General features: G+C 43.8%; 1 protein-coding gene across 1 annotated transcript; it reads right to left on the reverse strand.

Moving 5' to 3' along the window:
- Positions 1–860: 860 nt before the first annotated feature.
- Positions 861–17,575, reverse strand: c9orf72 (C9orf72-SMCR8 complex subunit). The gene is made up of 10 exons (XM_069172990.1): positions 17,409–17,575; positions 16,070–16,566; positions 14,535–14,630; positions 12,969–13,033; positions 11,711–11,783; positions 10,863–10,979; positions 9,837–10,072; positions 9,690–9,747; positions 6,868–6,977; positions 861–2,406 (listed from the first exon to the last, which is right to left on the reverse strand). Exons 2-10 carry the CDS (start codon positions 16,514–16,516, stop codon positions 2,220–2,222), a joined length of 1,389 nt encoding a protein of 462 aa, XP_069029091.1. The 5' UTR covers positions 16,517–16,566; positions 17,409–17,575; the 3' UTR covers positions 861–2,219.

Consider the following 17,575-nt stretch of genomic DNA (forward strand, 5'->3'; position numbering starts at 1 on the left):
AGGCTATGATCTTCCAGCTGCCTTTTTTTCCTCGCAGAAGTTTAGAGAAAAGCCGTTTTTTCATTCACTGTCGTACGGAGAAACCGCAGTGACGTTGTGAAGGCCTCCGCACGATGCTTAACTTGTGAATCTTAATATTGTTTGATGTCAGGCTGCTGCTGTGCGATAAGACCGTTGCTGCAGTATCTTGAAACGCACAGATCGAGCTCTCCGACGGTCCTGATGCTGCGTACCGGATCCAACTGGCTGATCAGATGGTTTAATCTCAGGGTGGATGGAGATCCGGTGCTGCTTCAATACAAACAGGGAGCAGCTTTGAAGGGACATTATTGCCTCTCACAAACATCCCACGGTGTGGTGCATCATGGGGAATAATTGCTTTGGATCTGAAATAAACAGTTTTCAAAACATGATTTTCAAAAGAAAAAGTGGTCTCTTAAGTTGAGCCAAATGGGAGTAAATTGTGCTGCTGATTATGTCAAAGTAAAACGGAGTATTTTCACCTCAAATAACACTATTAAAGCAGAATAAATTCAATACAGGTGTGTGCATTTGTGAAAATGGAACAAACACACGTGAGATTGCTCACTTGGCGATCCATAAAGCCTGCTGGCAAAAAGGTCTTGATTATAAGACACTACTAAAACAGTTTGAGAGTCCTTATATTTTTTTTTATTGATTTGGCTTTTGAAAATATGAATTCTTGGATAATAGATAAGATACAACAACATAATCATTTGAATAAATAAAATGAACATACCACAAAGCTGTGTCTTGATTGATAAGTTTGGTGAGGACAAGTGTCAGCGCAAAAAGAGCAAGTGGAAATTAAAACTGCTGGAGTTACAAATGAAAAGATCTGAAATAAATGTTTTTATTTTGAAAAGAAGCAGGAGAAAACAACATTTCAGATTTGTGATTATTCACGTCACGTCTTCTTCGATTTAATCGGTGGGTCTCCGTACGAGTCGGTGCTGTACCCTCGCATCAGTCGGCGTTCAGCCTCACATGTGAAGGTGACCCGGTCCGTCTCATCAGAGGCCTTCAGCTCTCAGACCCCGAGGACGGCACACCTTTACGTCCATCTACCGTTTCCTTCTCATGCAGAGGACTTTAATTCTTATGGACCATTTTTATATCACGGCTGAAGGATTTGAAGAGAGTGTGAAAGATGTGATTTGACAGTCTTTATTATTCATTATCCAGAGTGAACAAACTGAGAAAAATCACTGAAAAAAATCAAAATCAAAAAAAAAAAAAAAAAAAAAAGAGTGCGAACGTACCAGAGAATTTGTAATGAAAACGCTCCGATCTCAACAGGAAAGAAAATGTTAAATATAATAAAAAATGTAAAATAGCACCACATTATAAAGTTCACATATTCGGATGTCAAAACAGTTAGCGGTTTTGGAAGCAGTACGCAAACCACATGAAGAAAATTGCTTGACTTTAAGGCCACAGCAAATTGATGTGCGCAGTAAATCTGGATAATCTGAACAGCAAATAACCCAGTCGCTGGCGTGGGAAGGAAAAAAAAATCAGTTTTACGCCAAACTGAGTAAACGTATTTAACGATGGCACTGCGGGTCAGATACATTCACAGATCTGCTTTGTCAGGAGAGACTGTGATAAGACTTCTCTTCCACTGATTTAGTCTTTTCCTTTAATGAAATCCTCGTGCCTTTTCGATTGCTCGCAACCTCTTTGTAATGTCGGCCGAGCTGCACCGTTAACATTCAGCACACGTTAATTGAAGACATAAAAAGAAGGCGATCCACAAGTTCAGAGGGTTCAAAGGTCAGCGGAGCTTGTGGTATAACACAGGCGGTGAAGAAACTAGTAATGTATTTTTTAATAAATATAATTTAAAATTCAATTGCAAATCTCCTGGTGGGAACCCTCTGCCAATTTTAACAGCATAAATTAATACAGATACTCTATTAACAGAAGGCGTAGAATACATGAATAATTCATCCGGCTGAGTGCGAGTCCTCTAAAAACACCACACTCGCATTTACGCTTACAGTTGATCGACGCAAAATATACCAAGGATTTCATTCGAATGGCTCCAAACAGCAGTAACTAACTCTCAGTCGTTGAAATCCTGCCTCGGACGGACGAAGACAGAATCACAAACACGCTGCACGCATGCGTTCACGTAACAACGAAAGAAATGGAAAAACAGCAGGAACACACAAAGTGCAGGCGAGCGGCGGAAGTCAAAAGCTCATGAGCACGTCTCTCTCCTGCACGCTGGTGTAGAAGGACTTCCCGAACACGAAGGAGTGAAGCCCCGCCCTCAGCTTCTCGGCGAAGGCCATCACGATGTTCAGGTCTCCCTCCACCGTCAGGTCCAGGTCCGCCTTCAAGTTACGCAACGACCGAAACGGCTTCTTGCCTTTCTGCCTGCGGAGAGAGGAGCGGACGCGCCGCCGTCAACAACCTTCAGAGGACGGCGTCGAGCTACGGTGAATGACGTATCCCGCTACGGGATGGCGGCTGAGCATAAACAGTCCTGTCGGGGCAACCCGCCAAATAGGGTGCCCTCGGACGGCTGTCGGCGGCAACATAAACAACGGCGCTTTTATGCCTCCGCACGAGCGCACAAATCATGTTTGAGCTTGTGTATTTAGTGTTGTGTCTGCTGTGAGATATGTTCAGGCGTTCATCATACATGGGAACAAACCGGGGTTTTAAAATAACAGTTCATGTGGAACCTTTTTAGGGATTTTAGACGGGAGAAAGAAAAGCTACCGAGCGGCAGCCAGCGGTGACGTCACCCGTTGGTTTGGGAACGTTATGAAGACTCCAGTTCGGATATTGGTCGGCGCCATCTTGTGAGTTTGGAGCGGTTTGGAGCAGGAAGTGACCATATTTGGACGAGCTGGGGGAGGAGCTGACTGATCTGATTGGAAACCATGACGACACTACGTCCCGCCCACTGATAGACACACCCCAAAAAAACACCGATTTTTGGAGTTTATTTTCTAATGAATGAGAGATTATTTTCAGATGGACCTCCAGAAAAACTAACAAGGAGTGACTTTAGCTAACAACAATCAATGGAGCCGGAGGCTTTTTGGAGCCGACCTCTAGTGGCGCTCGGTGGTATTGCAGCTTAAGGCACTTCCGGACTCGCCTAATCCTTTAGACCCGGAGGCTTCGTTCACTTTAATATCCAGTCTGTGGTTCTGACAGCCTGGAGAACATTTACATAACCATCGCTGCAACAAGGTAGGATCTTCAGGGGGTGTTAAATTAAATCTAATTAGTAATTCACAATAAATATTGGTAGTCAAATTATATTTATGTTTTGCAAACACAAAAACTTATGATTGTATTTTGTTGATATTAGTTTGAGTAGTCGACCTCTAGTGGCACCAGTTAGTATCGCGGCTAAAGGCACTTTAGACCCGGAGACTATGTCCACTTTTATAATACCGTCTGTGTTTTTAAAACATGGCGGCTAGCTGGACTGCAGTCCGGTGAGTCGGTTACACGGCGCTACTATCTTAAAAAAATAACACGTGTCCATGGATTTATTTTTTCATCAGATATCTTAGTTCCAACCAGACTGAGCTAGCTGAGCAGTTTAGTGTTTCTATGTGCTGTATTTATTCAGTTGGAGACTAGAAATCCTCTCTGTTGCTAGGGTGGTTGCTAAGGGTCGGACTACTTGCTGGAGAACTAAACATGGCAAAGATTACATAAGAGTCTACTAATGCAACGGATTGTTTTCCAGCCGTTAGTCATATCCCATGTGTTGCCACGGAAACAGAAATGGGCACGAACAAAAAGTTGCATATTTTGAGAGCCCCACGATGCGAACACATTTTGATGACATGTTTTACGTGGTTGGTAACTTGTTGTATAATCCTGAGTGACGCATCGCTGGCGTTAAAGCACACCCTCTCGTGTGATAGCGCTTAAATCAAAGTAATGATTTGTGGAAGAGACGCATGGAGGGTGGGAAGGTCAGTCCGCCGTAGCAGAGAGCAGAGGGAGATGAGTCAGGCCCAGATGGAGCGATGACCACGTCGCCACAGGGAGGGTGACAGGGAAAAAAACAACACTCAGAGAGGCTGAAGACGAGGTGGACTGCAGAGTCTCAGATGAATTGGAGGGGTTTAAGACGACGCCTGTGGAGGTGGGGACTGTAACCCTGAAGGGACCGGAGCGCGACCGGACACACAATCATGTCTACGGTCACTTTTTCTTTTTTTTTTTTTTACAAGGAAATGAACAGAGAGGAGGTTGAGTCGGCAGATATAACAGAGTGTAAAGCAGCACTTTCTAACATGCACCGCCTAAATTAAAGGCACACTAATGCAAAGTGTGGCGGGAGGTTGTCATAAGCCACCAGGTCACCTTGCAGCCTGAAATGAGAATCTCTTCTCAGTGATAAAATGGCAAACATAAAAACATCATTTGATGATGATGATGATGATGATGATAATTATGGGGGGGAAAAGTCATATCTGGCTCCGCCCCGGAGCCTCTCAGTGGTTGAGCGGTGGCGTGTGCTGTGCATCATTTTCTCGCTCCAGACATCCATATATAGATGTGGAAGCTGTCACGGTGGGACGATGATGAGGATTCATCTCTCTGTGGAGCTCCAACAGAAGCTCCTTCTTCACACTTTATTCCCAATACCGTGCACAGATTAAGACGAGTAATTCATTATCTTTTCAACACATTGTTCTGAACAGAGAAAAGCTCATTTTAGGATTTGAAAATTTGTGCATCAGCATTTTTGCTTGATAAAGGACCTCTTCAGCAGAAGAGAAAAGACCTGTACACATATTTCCACTACAGAAATCCAAATGTGCACATTTAATCATTTTTCCCCAGTGTCTTATTTTTTCATATATTTGTGGCAGTATTTCAGAAAGCTTCCTTCCTACTCATTGTCAGCAGTGTGAAGGCTGGACATACTTCATCTTGATCTACTAAATGTCTGCGCTGGAGTAACAGGCAGTAAACTCAACGGTCATTTAAATAACTGTTAAATTGTAAGTGCATTTTCCCTGAAGGACAGATCTTCTGTGAACATGTGAGCAGGTGTCACTCCTGAAGGCCAAACATGAACGAGGTGAAATCGCTCAAACGCCGGCACCAACTTTTTTTTTTTTTGTACAAGACGAAGAAGTTCAACTTCACCTATGAATGTGTTTGGAATAACATAAAGCAGCTCATCATTTCTGCAAAGAGACGACGTGGCACGAAACAGAAAGGCAGCTCGAGAACAGATTGAAGATGTTGTAGCCTACGTCCTGCTACATAAGAAAGATCATTACATGTGTCAGAACAGATCTCCAACCCGTCGATGACCGACCAGCAGAACGTTCTGAACAGATCGTGGAGGAACCGTCCCGGTATATTAGCCTGTCCCTTTAAGCTTTAAAAAAAAAAATGATGTAACCTGTCGGTAAGGCTGTTAATGCGATCGATTAACGAGTGGAGAACCTCCCAACCTCCTGCTCCACCTGCGTCTGCTCCGCACCGTGTGACCGACACACAGAGATCAGAGGACTTAAAAAACTCAACCTGCAACTTTGCCTGCAAAACGCAGCAGACACTCTCACACTGAGCTGGAAAGAAGCAGGTGCTCATAAATGAGTTAATAACATTAACAGGATGTTTTCCGCTGGACCGCGGGGGCGGAGCTACAAAGAGTGAGAGATCGAAGTTACACTGCAGGTCGGCCGAATGCCGCGGCTTTTCAAATTAAAAGCTCTTTGGTTTCACACAGGTTGCAGCCACATACCAGCTAGACATGGATTTCTTTCAGGAGAGGCAGGGGGGCCTAATAAAAGGGAAACACTGGATTCTCCTGTTAAATCTGAAGCTCTAGAGATTTAACAGCAAAATCTCAGAGAATTAAAGCTGTTGTGATTCGTGTGTGTGTTGAGTAGCAATTTGTTATTGGTCACATAAAAGAAGCTTATTGAGCAGGTTTGGGTGGAGCTCAGCTACGTGAATAAATGTTACTCAACGCAAGGAGCTCTCGGACACTTTCATTTAGTCAAAGAAGCTCTCAAAGCTGTAAATACAAATAAACACGGGAGAAAATTCTTAAAACCTCATCTTGCAAAATGCTTTTTATCGACTGGCATTTACTAGCAGCATTCAGACGTATAGATTACGAGAGGAATACATCCCAGTCATACTTGTCTGCTTGTTCAGACTAGTGTGAAGGATGACTCATCTGATCAGAGGAGTTTTTCTCCTCCTGCTCAGCAGAACGCTGCCGGTTTTCTTTGCACTGTTTCTCCTGCAGAAGTCCCCTGACCTGATGTTCCACTCGGCGGGTCTCCTGACATGCTGCTCTTCATCTTGATTTAAGTGTCAGCTTACAGCTGCAGTCGGCCGAACCCGAGCTGTCTGCGTTCAGGTGCATCTCAATCTAACGCTACAGGTGAGGGGAGGCTCCTCCCCTTCGTGGTTTTAGAAGTCTGTCCGTCTACCTGCTGGTGTTTGAGATTTATTTTGAGCTGCGTTTCCCACCCAGAACAGATGTTCCTCCAGTCCCAATCAGCCCCCTGTTCAGTAATTTGTCCCAAAGAGCTTGCCGTACGCTACCATGGAAAAAACACTGGGGGCGACATTAACAGATGCACAAAACAATGACATGGCTATTTTGATTACATGGCTTCAGGGTACTTCTGGCTGAGTGTCCAATGGAGGAGGGGGGGTGCAAAGCTGCAGTGCAAAGTCGAAGCAAAACAGCGGCAGGAATCAACAGATCAGCTCTTCGGGTTTTCTTCATTCTCTGTGTGGTGCATTGTGGGTACGTGAATGAGCGTCGTGGTCACGTTAATCCCTTTTAATTTAGTATTTTTTTGGGGATGAAAGTGGTCATCTTACGTTTCGTCCTCGATGTACTTGAGCAGCGTGAGGGCCTTCCTGTGGAGCAGCAGCAGGAACTGGGCCAGATAGGTGCTCCGCAGGGAGAGGCCCGGCTTCAGCAGGAACACCTGGGTACGACACAGGATGTCAATTAGTAGTCCGGGCTGCGGCTCTCCTGGAAAAAGGGAGGAATAATACCCCCCCCCCCCCCACTCCCACCCCACCCCCTCCAGCTTGTGCTAACCTTGAGCAAGAAACATGCTGCAGCAGCGATGTAAACCTGTAACTCTGGGGCGACTTTCATGGGAACGAACGGTGTGTTGTGACCCCTGGGGAATAAATTCCACAATTTTGTATCTCCAGAGATGACATCAGTCATAAGGGAGTGCATATATATCAAGTATTTGCTGTGTAGCCAGATACAAATCCAAACCGGTGTTCAGCAGCAAAGCAGCTCGACGGAAATATACGAGTCGGCTATTTTCAACTTCAAGTGCAAAAAAAAAAACAAAAAAAAAACACAAGCTTTGTCATAAATACACAAAAAAAAAGAAGAACCTCTCCAAACTGGTGATTACACATTAATGTATTAAAAAGCAGCAGCTTAGTAAAATAAAAACATTTTATTTAACAGAACAACCAAGAAAAATGTAAAAACCCATCATTTAACCTACATTCCTGCCTTCATGTATAACTTCGACTAATTCTGACTTTTTGAGATTTAATTCAACAACAATGTAATTTTCAGGCTTGTGCACAAAAACACAGAGTTCCTTAAATATTTCTATAAAGTCTTAAAACTAATGAAAAATAAACCGGTTTATCTTCTGCTTGATTTTTTTTTCCCTATTCAGTTTCGGACTGTTTGTTATGTTAAATACACGTTAAATACAAACTATTTCAGGTAGGAACTCCTTACAAATCTGAGCAAGCTCCTTTTCTCTGTCAAAATCAGATGACGCATACCTCCAAAATCTTTTCATTTATTTCAGCCTGTTTGTGAAAGTGTTGCTGCTTCATTTGACTCCAACTACAAGCAGCTGTGTTTAGGAGCGCTGCTTGATCTTGGTTTTCTTTGGTATTCTTTGAATGAAAGTAGATCATTGGTCCAGATGCTGTTTTATAATCTTGAAAGGAGCATTTCTTTCATTCATGCACTTGTATTTTAATTTCAAAACATTGATTATGAAAATGATAAGGCCGCTGGGTAATTTGTAGAGTTTTATAGGGGTACGTTTAAATTAATTAGGCACATTTCTCTCTCCCCTCTGAGTGAGTGAGTGTGTGACATGAAACATGTGGGACCTTTTGGGTGGTCCATACGAGGGGATTGCTGCCTCTTAATTGGACCAACGGGTTACATTCATCACCATATAACCCCCCCCCCCCCTCCTCCTCCTCCCCCGTTCATATCTACTCCTGTCAACAATGAGACAGCAACCAGCTCTGTGTGCCGAGCCTTGTCTTGTAAAGCCAGTGATTGTGATATACTTGTGTAGTTATTCTGGACATTGATGAATATCACCCTATAAATATGGAGCTCCATATCGCTGTCTAATAGGAGAGCTGTCGATGGTTTACATCGAGGTTTTCTTTGCAGGGGAAGTTTAGAGATAATTAGAGAATGTTTGTTTGTTGTTTTGGGGCATTTCTCAGCTCTGAAATAGAAAAGAAGTGCTCCTCTGATCTCGGACTCCCACTGAGCAGCCGGCCCTCGTTGGGATTCACACAGCCTGTTATGTGGAGGCTTCCCGTCGACCGGGAACGGAAAAAGAAGATGCAGGGTTTTTATTTGTTTTTCATTTTGAGCTCTGTTAAGATTTTTTTGTGGAAAAAAATTAAGAATATCGGCATCACAGTAAGCATGTAATATCAAGTCAGTCCAGTAGAGGAGACTGCGTCAGCGTCATGTTTTGCCACGCTTGAGTGAAACATAAGGATGTGGTTAGGTTCAGGAAAAGATCAAGTCAATTTACGTAAATAATGTTATGTACATCACGCAAGTTACCTAACGTGTGACCCGAGTGAAATACACGACGGTATCTTCGTTACTTAAAAGAAATCCATGTTACTTTTGTTTTCTTATAGCCTCAAACGTCCGGTATTTGTTCCCTCCTACCACACTGACCTCCTCACTGGCACACTTTATCACTTGTTGTACTTCGTCACATGACTTCCTTCTTCGACTCTGGTTATACTTTTCGTGCCTCTGCGAGATAAAAACCAACCGGCAACCATCGGTGATGTCATCAACCATCAGTGATGTCATCGTTGGTTTGTGAACGTTATGAATCCTCCAGTTCAGATTCTGTCCGTCACCATCTTTGCTAGTTCGGAGCAGTTTGGAGCAGGAAGTGACCATATTTGGACGAGCTGGGGGAGGAGCCAGCGGTGGATCTGACCGATCTGATTGGAAACCTGACGACACTACATCCCGCCCACCGATAGCTGTAACCTGACTGCACCACAGGCCTGTCAATCAAACAGACACGCCCCCAAAAACAGGTCTTCTTGAATCTTCTTTTCTAATGAATGAGGGATTATTTTCAGATGGACCTCCAGAAAACTAAGAAGAAGGAGTGACTTTAGCTAACAACACCGGAAAAAAAATACTTAAGAATTTTATGAATGGGAGTCTGTGGAGACTTTTTGGAGCGACCTCTAGTGGCACTCGGTGGTATTGCAGCTTAAAGCATTTCCGCATTTGCCTTATATACAGTCTGCGGGTGAAAGGTGACACTAACACAGTACCCTCTAGTGGACTAACAGGTGTATTACATGATTTGGCTTGATATTGGGCTGAAAGAATAATATAGTATGAAGTGTTGCTTCATTCTTACCTCATCTATAAATGACTTGACCAAAGTGTCTTTGTGCATGACGTCTTGAAATATATTCCTAAGGGGGAAAAAAAATGCATAGAGGTTAGGATAAATGGTGTTTCTGAATTTGAGAGGACTTTCTTATTTTTTTAATGTTCAGCTTACAGGTCGGGCGTGAAGGATTCATCCGTGTGGATGATCGTGTCCGGTGGGATGTCCTCCTCGCTGTCCGTCTTCCAGAGCGCGCTGAGCTCAGACCGCATGTAGCGCCGCTGGTTGTACGTGTGCTCGTGGCACGGTGGCATCTGCTTCACCGTGTTGATGTCGACGTCGATGTGCGTCGTCGGGAAAGGTGAGTAGAGCACCTGGCGGAAGGGCAGGACAAAGCTGCCGGTGGAGTCCTGGGGAGATACACACAAAACTAAATATGTAGGAATACTGCCACACAGTCATTTACCACCAAGTTTACATCAATATCTGTGCAGACTCGTTTATAGTGAAGACTTCATGTGTTCACCAATTCAGTCTCCAACTGTTCCTGAGTTATGGTGTTGAAAAGTGCACAGAAAAGTATTTTTCCAGAACATTATGTTGTCACCGTGAATGTTGACCTTTGATTTTTCTGGGTAAAAAATTGTCAACAGTTTATTGTCCTATTCAAAATTTATGTGAAATTCTCTGGCCAGTATAGTGTTTTGTGAGATTACACTGACCTTTGACCTCCAAAATTTAATCAGTTCATGCTTGAGTACTAGTTGAATGTTTCGGCCACGTTTAAAGAAAATTCCCTGAAGGCACTCGAGATAACGTGTTCATGAGAATGGGACAGATGTGAGGTCACAGTGACCTTTGACCCCATAACTTCTAACCAATTCATCCTTCTGTCCAAGTCAATGTTTGTGCCGAATTGAAAGACATTTCTCTGAAGGCATTCTTGAAATAATGCCTTCACGAGAATCAGACAGACGGATGGACGGATGGATGGGTGGCAGGGACGTGAGGTCACAGTGACCCTGACCTTTGACCCCCGTTATAAGACATCTGAATCTTATGCTGTATAATAATAAAAACGCCATATTGCAACAATTTCCTGCTTTGAAAAAGAAATCAGGTCAGAACAGCAGACGAGGGCGACTTCAAACACGCGGACAAACCACAACGTCTTCGCTGTAGTGTATAACGGGAGGCTACCTTGAGCAGACCCTGAACGAACAGGCCCGTGTCGTATTTGAAGGAGGAGTCGGCCCTGCAGAGACGGGAGCACTTCCTCTCGGCCGGAGTGAGGAAGAGGCAGAGGGTCCGCACGATCTGCAGGAATCAATACACGGCGACCGTTTAACCAGACGAGGCTTCAGACAACTGGTTTGGATTATTTACTCCATGTTTTGCACACAAAAAAAAAAAAAAAAGCACAAAAATGTGCCATTTGAAGCCATGTGCAAATGTAGTTATTCATAATTAGCTCTTTTTGTTTTTTTACTTGATTTTGCTGATTAGGGATCATGTTCACCATCAGCACTAAATTAATTTAAGAAGCAGCATTTCAGCACTAAATTGACTATAACAGAAGCATGTTGGTTAAAGCCCTTAATCTGACAGGGTTAGTCGACCAGGGCCGAGTTGTTACGTACAAAAAAAAAAAACAGTAACTCTTGATTTAATTGGTGCTCAATACAAGCCCCAAGCCAATAACTAAAAATGAATGCAGTGTATGTTATTGCCCGTGACCCTGGTCAGGATAAAGCGGGTATAGATAATGGATGTATGTATGTTATTCATTTTCACTGAGGAAAAACGAGCTGTTTCACACAGTAGGTCTGGTGTTCAATATCACAGCTGTTTTTCTCCGCTATCATCCCCGCTCCTCTTCTTTAAAATCAGGTTATTTTTATATTTATATTATTAAGTGGAAAGAGTTGCAGCCCTAACATTAAAACTACTGACTCGAGACTGGAAAAGTGCAAACAGAGCTTATTAACCACAAACAGCAAAACATGTACAAATGAAGCAGAAGCATCACAAAATGTGTGTCGATATACCTTATTTACTTTCTCTGGGTTGCTTCCAACCACTATTGAGCAGCCGCACGTCTGCAGATGAGAGCTGATGGCCCTGAACCACATAGACAAAGACATGCAAATTAGCTTCATTAGCATCGCTCTAATTATTAATGGCAGCTCTTAAGGAATAACGATTTGGTCCAAAAAACTTTCTGAGGCTTTACAGAGAAGAGGAATTAAAGAGGGTAGCTGACTCAGCCAGCGGAGAGTCACATTAACCAAATGATCCTTAAATGTTCCTTCTGACTGATGATGTTTGGACTCATTTTCTAGCTTTCTAGAAATATTCTTGGGAATTTGCTTATTTGATTGCTCATTAAAGGATTAAATCTTTAGATTACGTCAAATAACGCACAGCTAGTGCATCGATCCAAGTAAATAAGTTAGAGATGCTTTGGCTCTGTTCACGCCGACAATAACGTGTTCTGGGTGATCCGATCAGTACGTCTGTTCACGCCTGGTCTTTTAACGAGTCTCCACGTGTGATCGGATCTCACTTCCCCGCTCGATATGCAAATAAATACATACATCAACACTATGAGACGTCCTCCTCTCCCACCGTTAATTAGCCTGCTTATGACGTATTTCACATTTGTAAGAATCTGAATACTCGCGTTGGTATTTCACAACCTGAAACTTCACACTCGACTCGATCACGTTCGCTCACTCAGTTTATTTAGTTTCTCCAGCAGGTTTGAGAGGGTCAGTCTCTGCGCTGCGTTGGATCAGTGAACGGAGCTCAAAGTAAACAACAACAAACAAAAACAAAAAGACTCCGAGGATGCTTTGGTGAAACAAATAGACAGACTGGTGTTCATTCAGTAAACAGCTGCTATATTTCCAGCAGTTTACTTTGTCGTAAATCTTTCTTACTTTCTAATAGTTCAGCTGCACAACGACACGATCACGCAGGACATGCGTCTTTCACACCTGGACTTCGAGCTGTCCACTTGTGATCGGATCTCCCAGAACACGTTTGATGGCAGGCCTGAGTAGCGCCTCCGTCATCCTCACAGGATGCCGAGCTAATCCCGTTCAGCTCGGAGCCATTTGGAGTTTCATAGCTGGAATGGACTTTCCCAGACTCTCAACGCTAAACAGCGATTCAACTATCCTTCTTTCCTCTGGAGAGAACTTCAGCTAAGTGGAGAGCCATTACTCATCATCGGGAGGTTGATGGGTGTTAAACGGGCGCTGCTCATCATCTGTCTCCATCTGCCGGCACCGGATTGCTTACTTGTGGAGGAAATCCTCGTGGCAGCTGTCCCCGATGTCATCATCATTTAGCACGGTGTCTTTTATCTGCTCAGCAGGAGCGAAACAAATGAGTCATTTTAAAAATTGGTCGGCAACAAAGATGAAAGTGCTGACGGGCACATTTGCAAAGGAACTGCAATGAAAATAAAATGCAAAAAACACAAAACTACAGTGAAAGATTCGGGGGGAGCTTCGTTGTGCTTCTGCATTTGCATATAAGAAGGGAACAAATGTGTTGAATCACACTGGGTGGTAATCTAGGCGGAGGAGGGAGCTTCCTTCAGTCAAACCGCCGGGAGAGAGACCACAAGCCAAATAATGGAAAACAGAAACTTTCCAAAGGTTTGTACTTTACATTTTATAAACAGCTGCTCCTTTCAGTCACTGCCAACATGAGGTCTACATGAGGTCCACATGAGGTCCACATGAGGTCTACATGAGGTCTACATGAAGTCCACATGAGGTCCACATGAGGTCCACATGAGGTCCACATGAGGTCCACATGAGGTCTACATGAGGTCCACATGAGGTTTACATGAGGTCCACATGAGGTCCACATCAAGTCCACGAGGTCTACATGAGGTCCACATGAGGTCTACATGAGGTCCACATGAGGTCCACATGAGGTCCACATGAGGTCTACATGAGGTCCACATGAGGTCCACATGAGGCTTACATGAGGTCCACATGAGGTCCACATCAAGTCCACGAGGTCTACATGAGGTCCACATGAGGTTTACATGAGGTCCACATGAGGTCCACATCAAGTCCACGAGGTCTACATGAGGTCCACATGAGGTCTACATGAGGTCCACATGAGGTCTACATGAGGTCCACATGAGGTCCACATGAGGTCTACATGAGGTCCACATGAGGTCTACATGAAGTCCACATGAGGTCCACATGAGGTCTACATGAGGTCCACATGAGGTTTACATGAGGTCCACATGAGGTCCACATCAAGTCCACGAGGTCTACATGAGGTCCACATGAGGTCTACATGAGGTCCACATGAGGTCCACATGAGGTCTACATGAGATCCACATGAGGTCCACATGAGGTCTACATGAGGTCCACATGAGGTTTACATGAGGTCCACATGAGGTCCACATCAAGTCCACATCAGGTCTATGAGGTCCACATGAGGTCTACATGAGGTCCACATGAGGTCCACATGAGGTGTACACGAGGTCCACATGAAGTCCACATCAGGTCTATGAGGTCCACATGAGGTCTACATGAGGTCCACGAGGTCTACATGAGGTCCACATGAGGTCTACATGAGGTCTACATCAGATCTACATGATACACGATCAACTCTGTCCACATTCTGACATTTTAGTTGCATAGATCTTTGAAGGCCTTTGGATTAAAAATAGAAACAAGAATAATGAAACCACAGATTTTATGCAAAATGAAAACATAACCTGAGGTTCTCCATTTGATCTTTTTATTTATCTCCATTTAGCTTATTTCCAAGTCCTCGCTGTCATATGACACAAAATATAATGCGTATTTTGAGCACCGGTGCATGCGTGTTACTTACATTGATATCTTCTGGGACACTGTGAGTCTTCATGGAGGCCAACAGCTCCATGATGGGGACGATCTCCAAGCTCAGCACCGAGATGATGTTGTAGCCCTGCAGTTCACGGAAAGAAGAAGAATCTAAAGCCAGGAGATCCAAAGAGGATCCTTCATGGATTTTAGAAGTTGTGACAGAATAAAACACATTACAGCAACACTCGAATTGACCGGGTTCATATACGGTGCTGTTCGACCTTCATGACCTTCGGATTTCCTTTATTTTTCTGTAATTGCATTCTTACTAGTCATAATTCTATTTTCTAAATACTTGAAATTAGATTTTTGCTAATTACGATGCATTTTTGGATGTTCAAATTTACATGATGGATGACTGAAATAATTTTTCATTTCTATATCTGACAATAACATTCTGACGACTAACAATTGAAATATAGATCTCTGAAATGTGAGTTTTCTTCTTGCACAAATATAGCAGATATTCCAAATGTTCACTCTGGACGTTAAAGACCACATTGTGGATATCTGAAATTGAAAGTCTAATAACCATGAACCATGAGGTGACATTATTCATCCTAAGAAGAATGCCATTGTGGATTTCAGAAATGTTAATTTTTATTAGAAAGAACTGAATTACAGCTGTCTGCTCCAGCTATTAAAAGTAAAGACAGCTCGCCAAAGGATCTCGTGATTTGGACTGCTAACAGCTAATTTGTTGCATTAAATAAAAACAAAATAAAAAAACAGGTGACTGAGCAACTTTACCAATACGAAGACAATCATTTTTGTTTTGGAAACGTCACTTTAAGAATTATGAATATGTTTTCCCTCCGTTTTTATTTAAGAAGCCCCGTTTCTCAAATATCCTGCGTTGCCGTGGTTACGTGTGGTCTGCAGGTTTTGTGAGGCCGGTTGGATGAGCTGTCAAATTCAAAAAGGGTTTATGGCAGTAAAATGAATTTTAATTCAACAGGTGTGGTGAACGTTCAGCACGCCAAACACACTAAAACCTGAGAGATCTGGAACTGCACATTTCAGACTGACCGGTCCAAAGTGCAGCCGGGCAGCAATAACGCTGTTTGAGCAGCATGATTTGTGAACAAACTTTGAGACAGGTAAACCTTCAGTGAGCGTAGAGGGAGTCTCATTATTCAGGGCTGCTTGTGTATCTAAAGGTAGATTCACGAGGAGGCCAATTATGGTCACACTTCTTCAGCGCTGTCTGCACGCTGAGGTGTTTTGAAGCTGTTTTACATCAAGTGTTGTGTGTCACGCTTTCTGTCCACCTGTTATCGCCCGCTCGCCGGATCTCCGCAGGAGCCCTCAGACCTAATTAGCCGGCTTCCTCCTCCGTCGGGAGACGGCAACTTTATTGTTCTGCCCGTGTTGGCAGATTTCCACATGGGTAAAACACACGTGATAGATTGCTACCTTTTTCAAAAGCAGAAACTACAGTAGTATGAAGGGGAAACATTATGAAGTCTTGTCTGATGTGAATACTGCAGTGAGTGAGAAGTGGAGGGGTCAGCAGGGTACCTTCTGCATCCAAATGCGTCCCTTGCGGATAACGTGCTTCAGCCGCTCCACGCAGATGATGTGCAGCGGCAGGTAGAAAGGCAGCTCGGCCTGAGGCAGGATGATGGACAGGGCGCACGTGTTCTTGTCCCCCTTCAGCTCGCCGTCGAAGATGAGGGACACGATGATGACGCCCTTCTCTGCCAGGACGAAGAACTTAACGTCCACGGCGCCGCACTCGGCGCTGCGCAGAATCTCCCCGTTGAGCGTGTGATTCGCCAAAAACGTGACCTCTGCGTCGCTGAGGAACATCAGCTGGTCGCCCTTCGGCGCCCAGATGTGGCGCACCCGCGGCCCCAGGATGTTGTCCCAGTAGGCGAAGGTGGCGGCCAGCAGCGGACAGTCTCCCTCTACGGCGACCTCCGACTTCGCCACAGCCGGTGACTGCGGCGGACAGCCGGAAGACATGGGACGGGCCGGGACGGGAAACCTGTCCTCAAGAGTGAATTCTGATGCACCTACATTAGAGACAGAACAAAGCAGGCGTTTATATATTTAGTGTCAAATACTGACGTGATCAACAGTACTATCTTTTTACAGTTTCTAAAACAATTTATAATAAATAATAACACACATAGGTCCAGAGATTTAATAAATCATTCCTCTTTAAAAACAAAAACCAAAAAAACCTTTAAGAGGAAATGAAAGTTCAAGTCAGCTGACATGTTTTAAACTAGCTGTCACGTGTCACCAAATTGGATTGAAAAGAGGAGTCGCTTTAACCTTTAATCTTGTTGTTTGTCTTGATACCCATCTTTAACACGTTAGTCCCTGAAACGAGCTGGTCTCTGTGACCTCTTCTAGAATTCGGCTGCCAGATTTAACAGGTTCTCACTTGTTTTAAGCAAAATAATAATAATGAACTTCTCTGATTTGCACCGTTTCCGACGCTCACTGACTTGCTCCGTTATATTTTCTGAACCGGTAACACGTGAGGCGGATTACAAACGCTTAATAAAAACAATTCAACTGCGACTTCATAGATCATATATTTGTTGAACGTCCTTATTGAAGGTTTAAGGCTGCTGTGTTTATATTAAATTAAATTGATTGTTGTTGTTGTTTTTTTACAACCAGGACATAAATAAGAAGCGCACGTGAACAGGCTTCTACCTCAAATGAACGGATTGTGAACTTCAGGTGTGTTTGAGCTGGTCGGGAACACGTGCATCTTAAAAACAGAAATAAATAAACAACGAAATCCAGTTCAGTGTTTTTAAATCAGGCGCAAGCTAACTCGCTAACTAGCATTAGCCAAACTCGCGTTGACAAAGCGAAGGAATGACGTCGTTGAACTTACTTGTTCAGTCTCGTTGCAGATAAACAGCCACAGCGCGGCGTTTCTGCTTACTGGAGGGTCATTGTGACATGTTCTTTCACGGCATGTGATTTAATGGTGACCGCTCAGCTGCCGTTTTGGTCGTAATCTTCGACACGCTTCCTCGTACGTCGCTCTGACGTCACTCG

Source organism: Embiotoca jacksoni, unplaced genomic scaffold (assembly GCF_022577435.1).
Source record: "Embiotoca jacksoni isolate LCO1_2020_lvr unplaced genomic scaffold, fEmbJac1.0.p SCAF_57, whole genome shotgun sequence".
Classification (NCBI taxonomy): Eukaryota; Metazoa; Chordata; class Actinopteri; family Embiotocidae; genus Embiotoca; species Embiotoca jacksoni.

What these genes read in the sequence shown, in the direction of transcription:
- c9orf72 (XM_069172990.1), bottom strand. Translation starts at nt 16,516, where the DNA reads ATGTCTTCCGGCTGTCCGCCGCAGTCACCGGCTGTGGCGAAGTCGGAG. An exon ending in GACGCATTTGGATGCAGAAG is followed by an intron (nt 14,631 to 16,069) that starts GTACCCTGCTGA and finishes CGTGAACTGCAG; the next exon opens with GGCTACAACATCATCTCGGT. An exon ending in GAATCCTTCACGCCCGACCT is followed by an intron (nt 9,748 to 9,836) that starts GTAAGCTGAACA and finishes TTTCCCCCTTAG; the next exon opens with GAATATATTTCAAGACGTCA.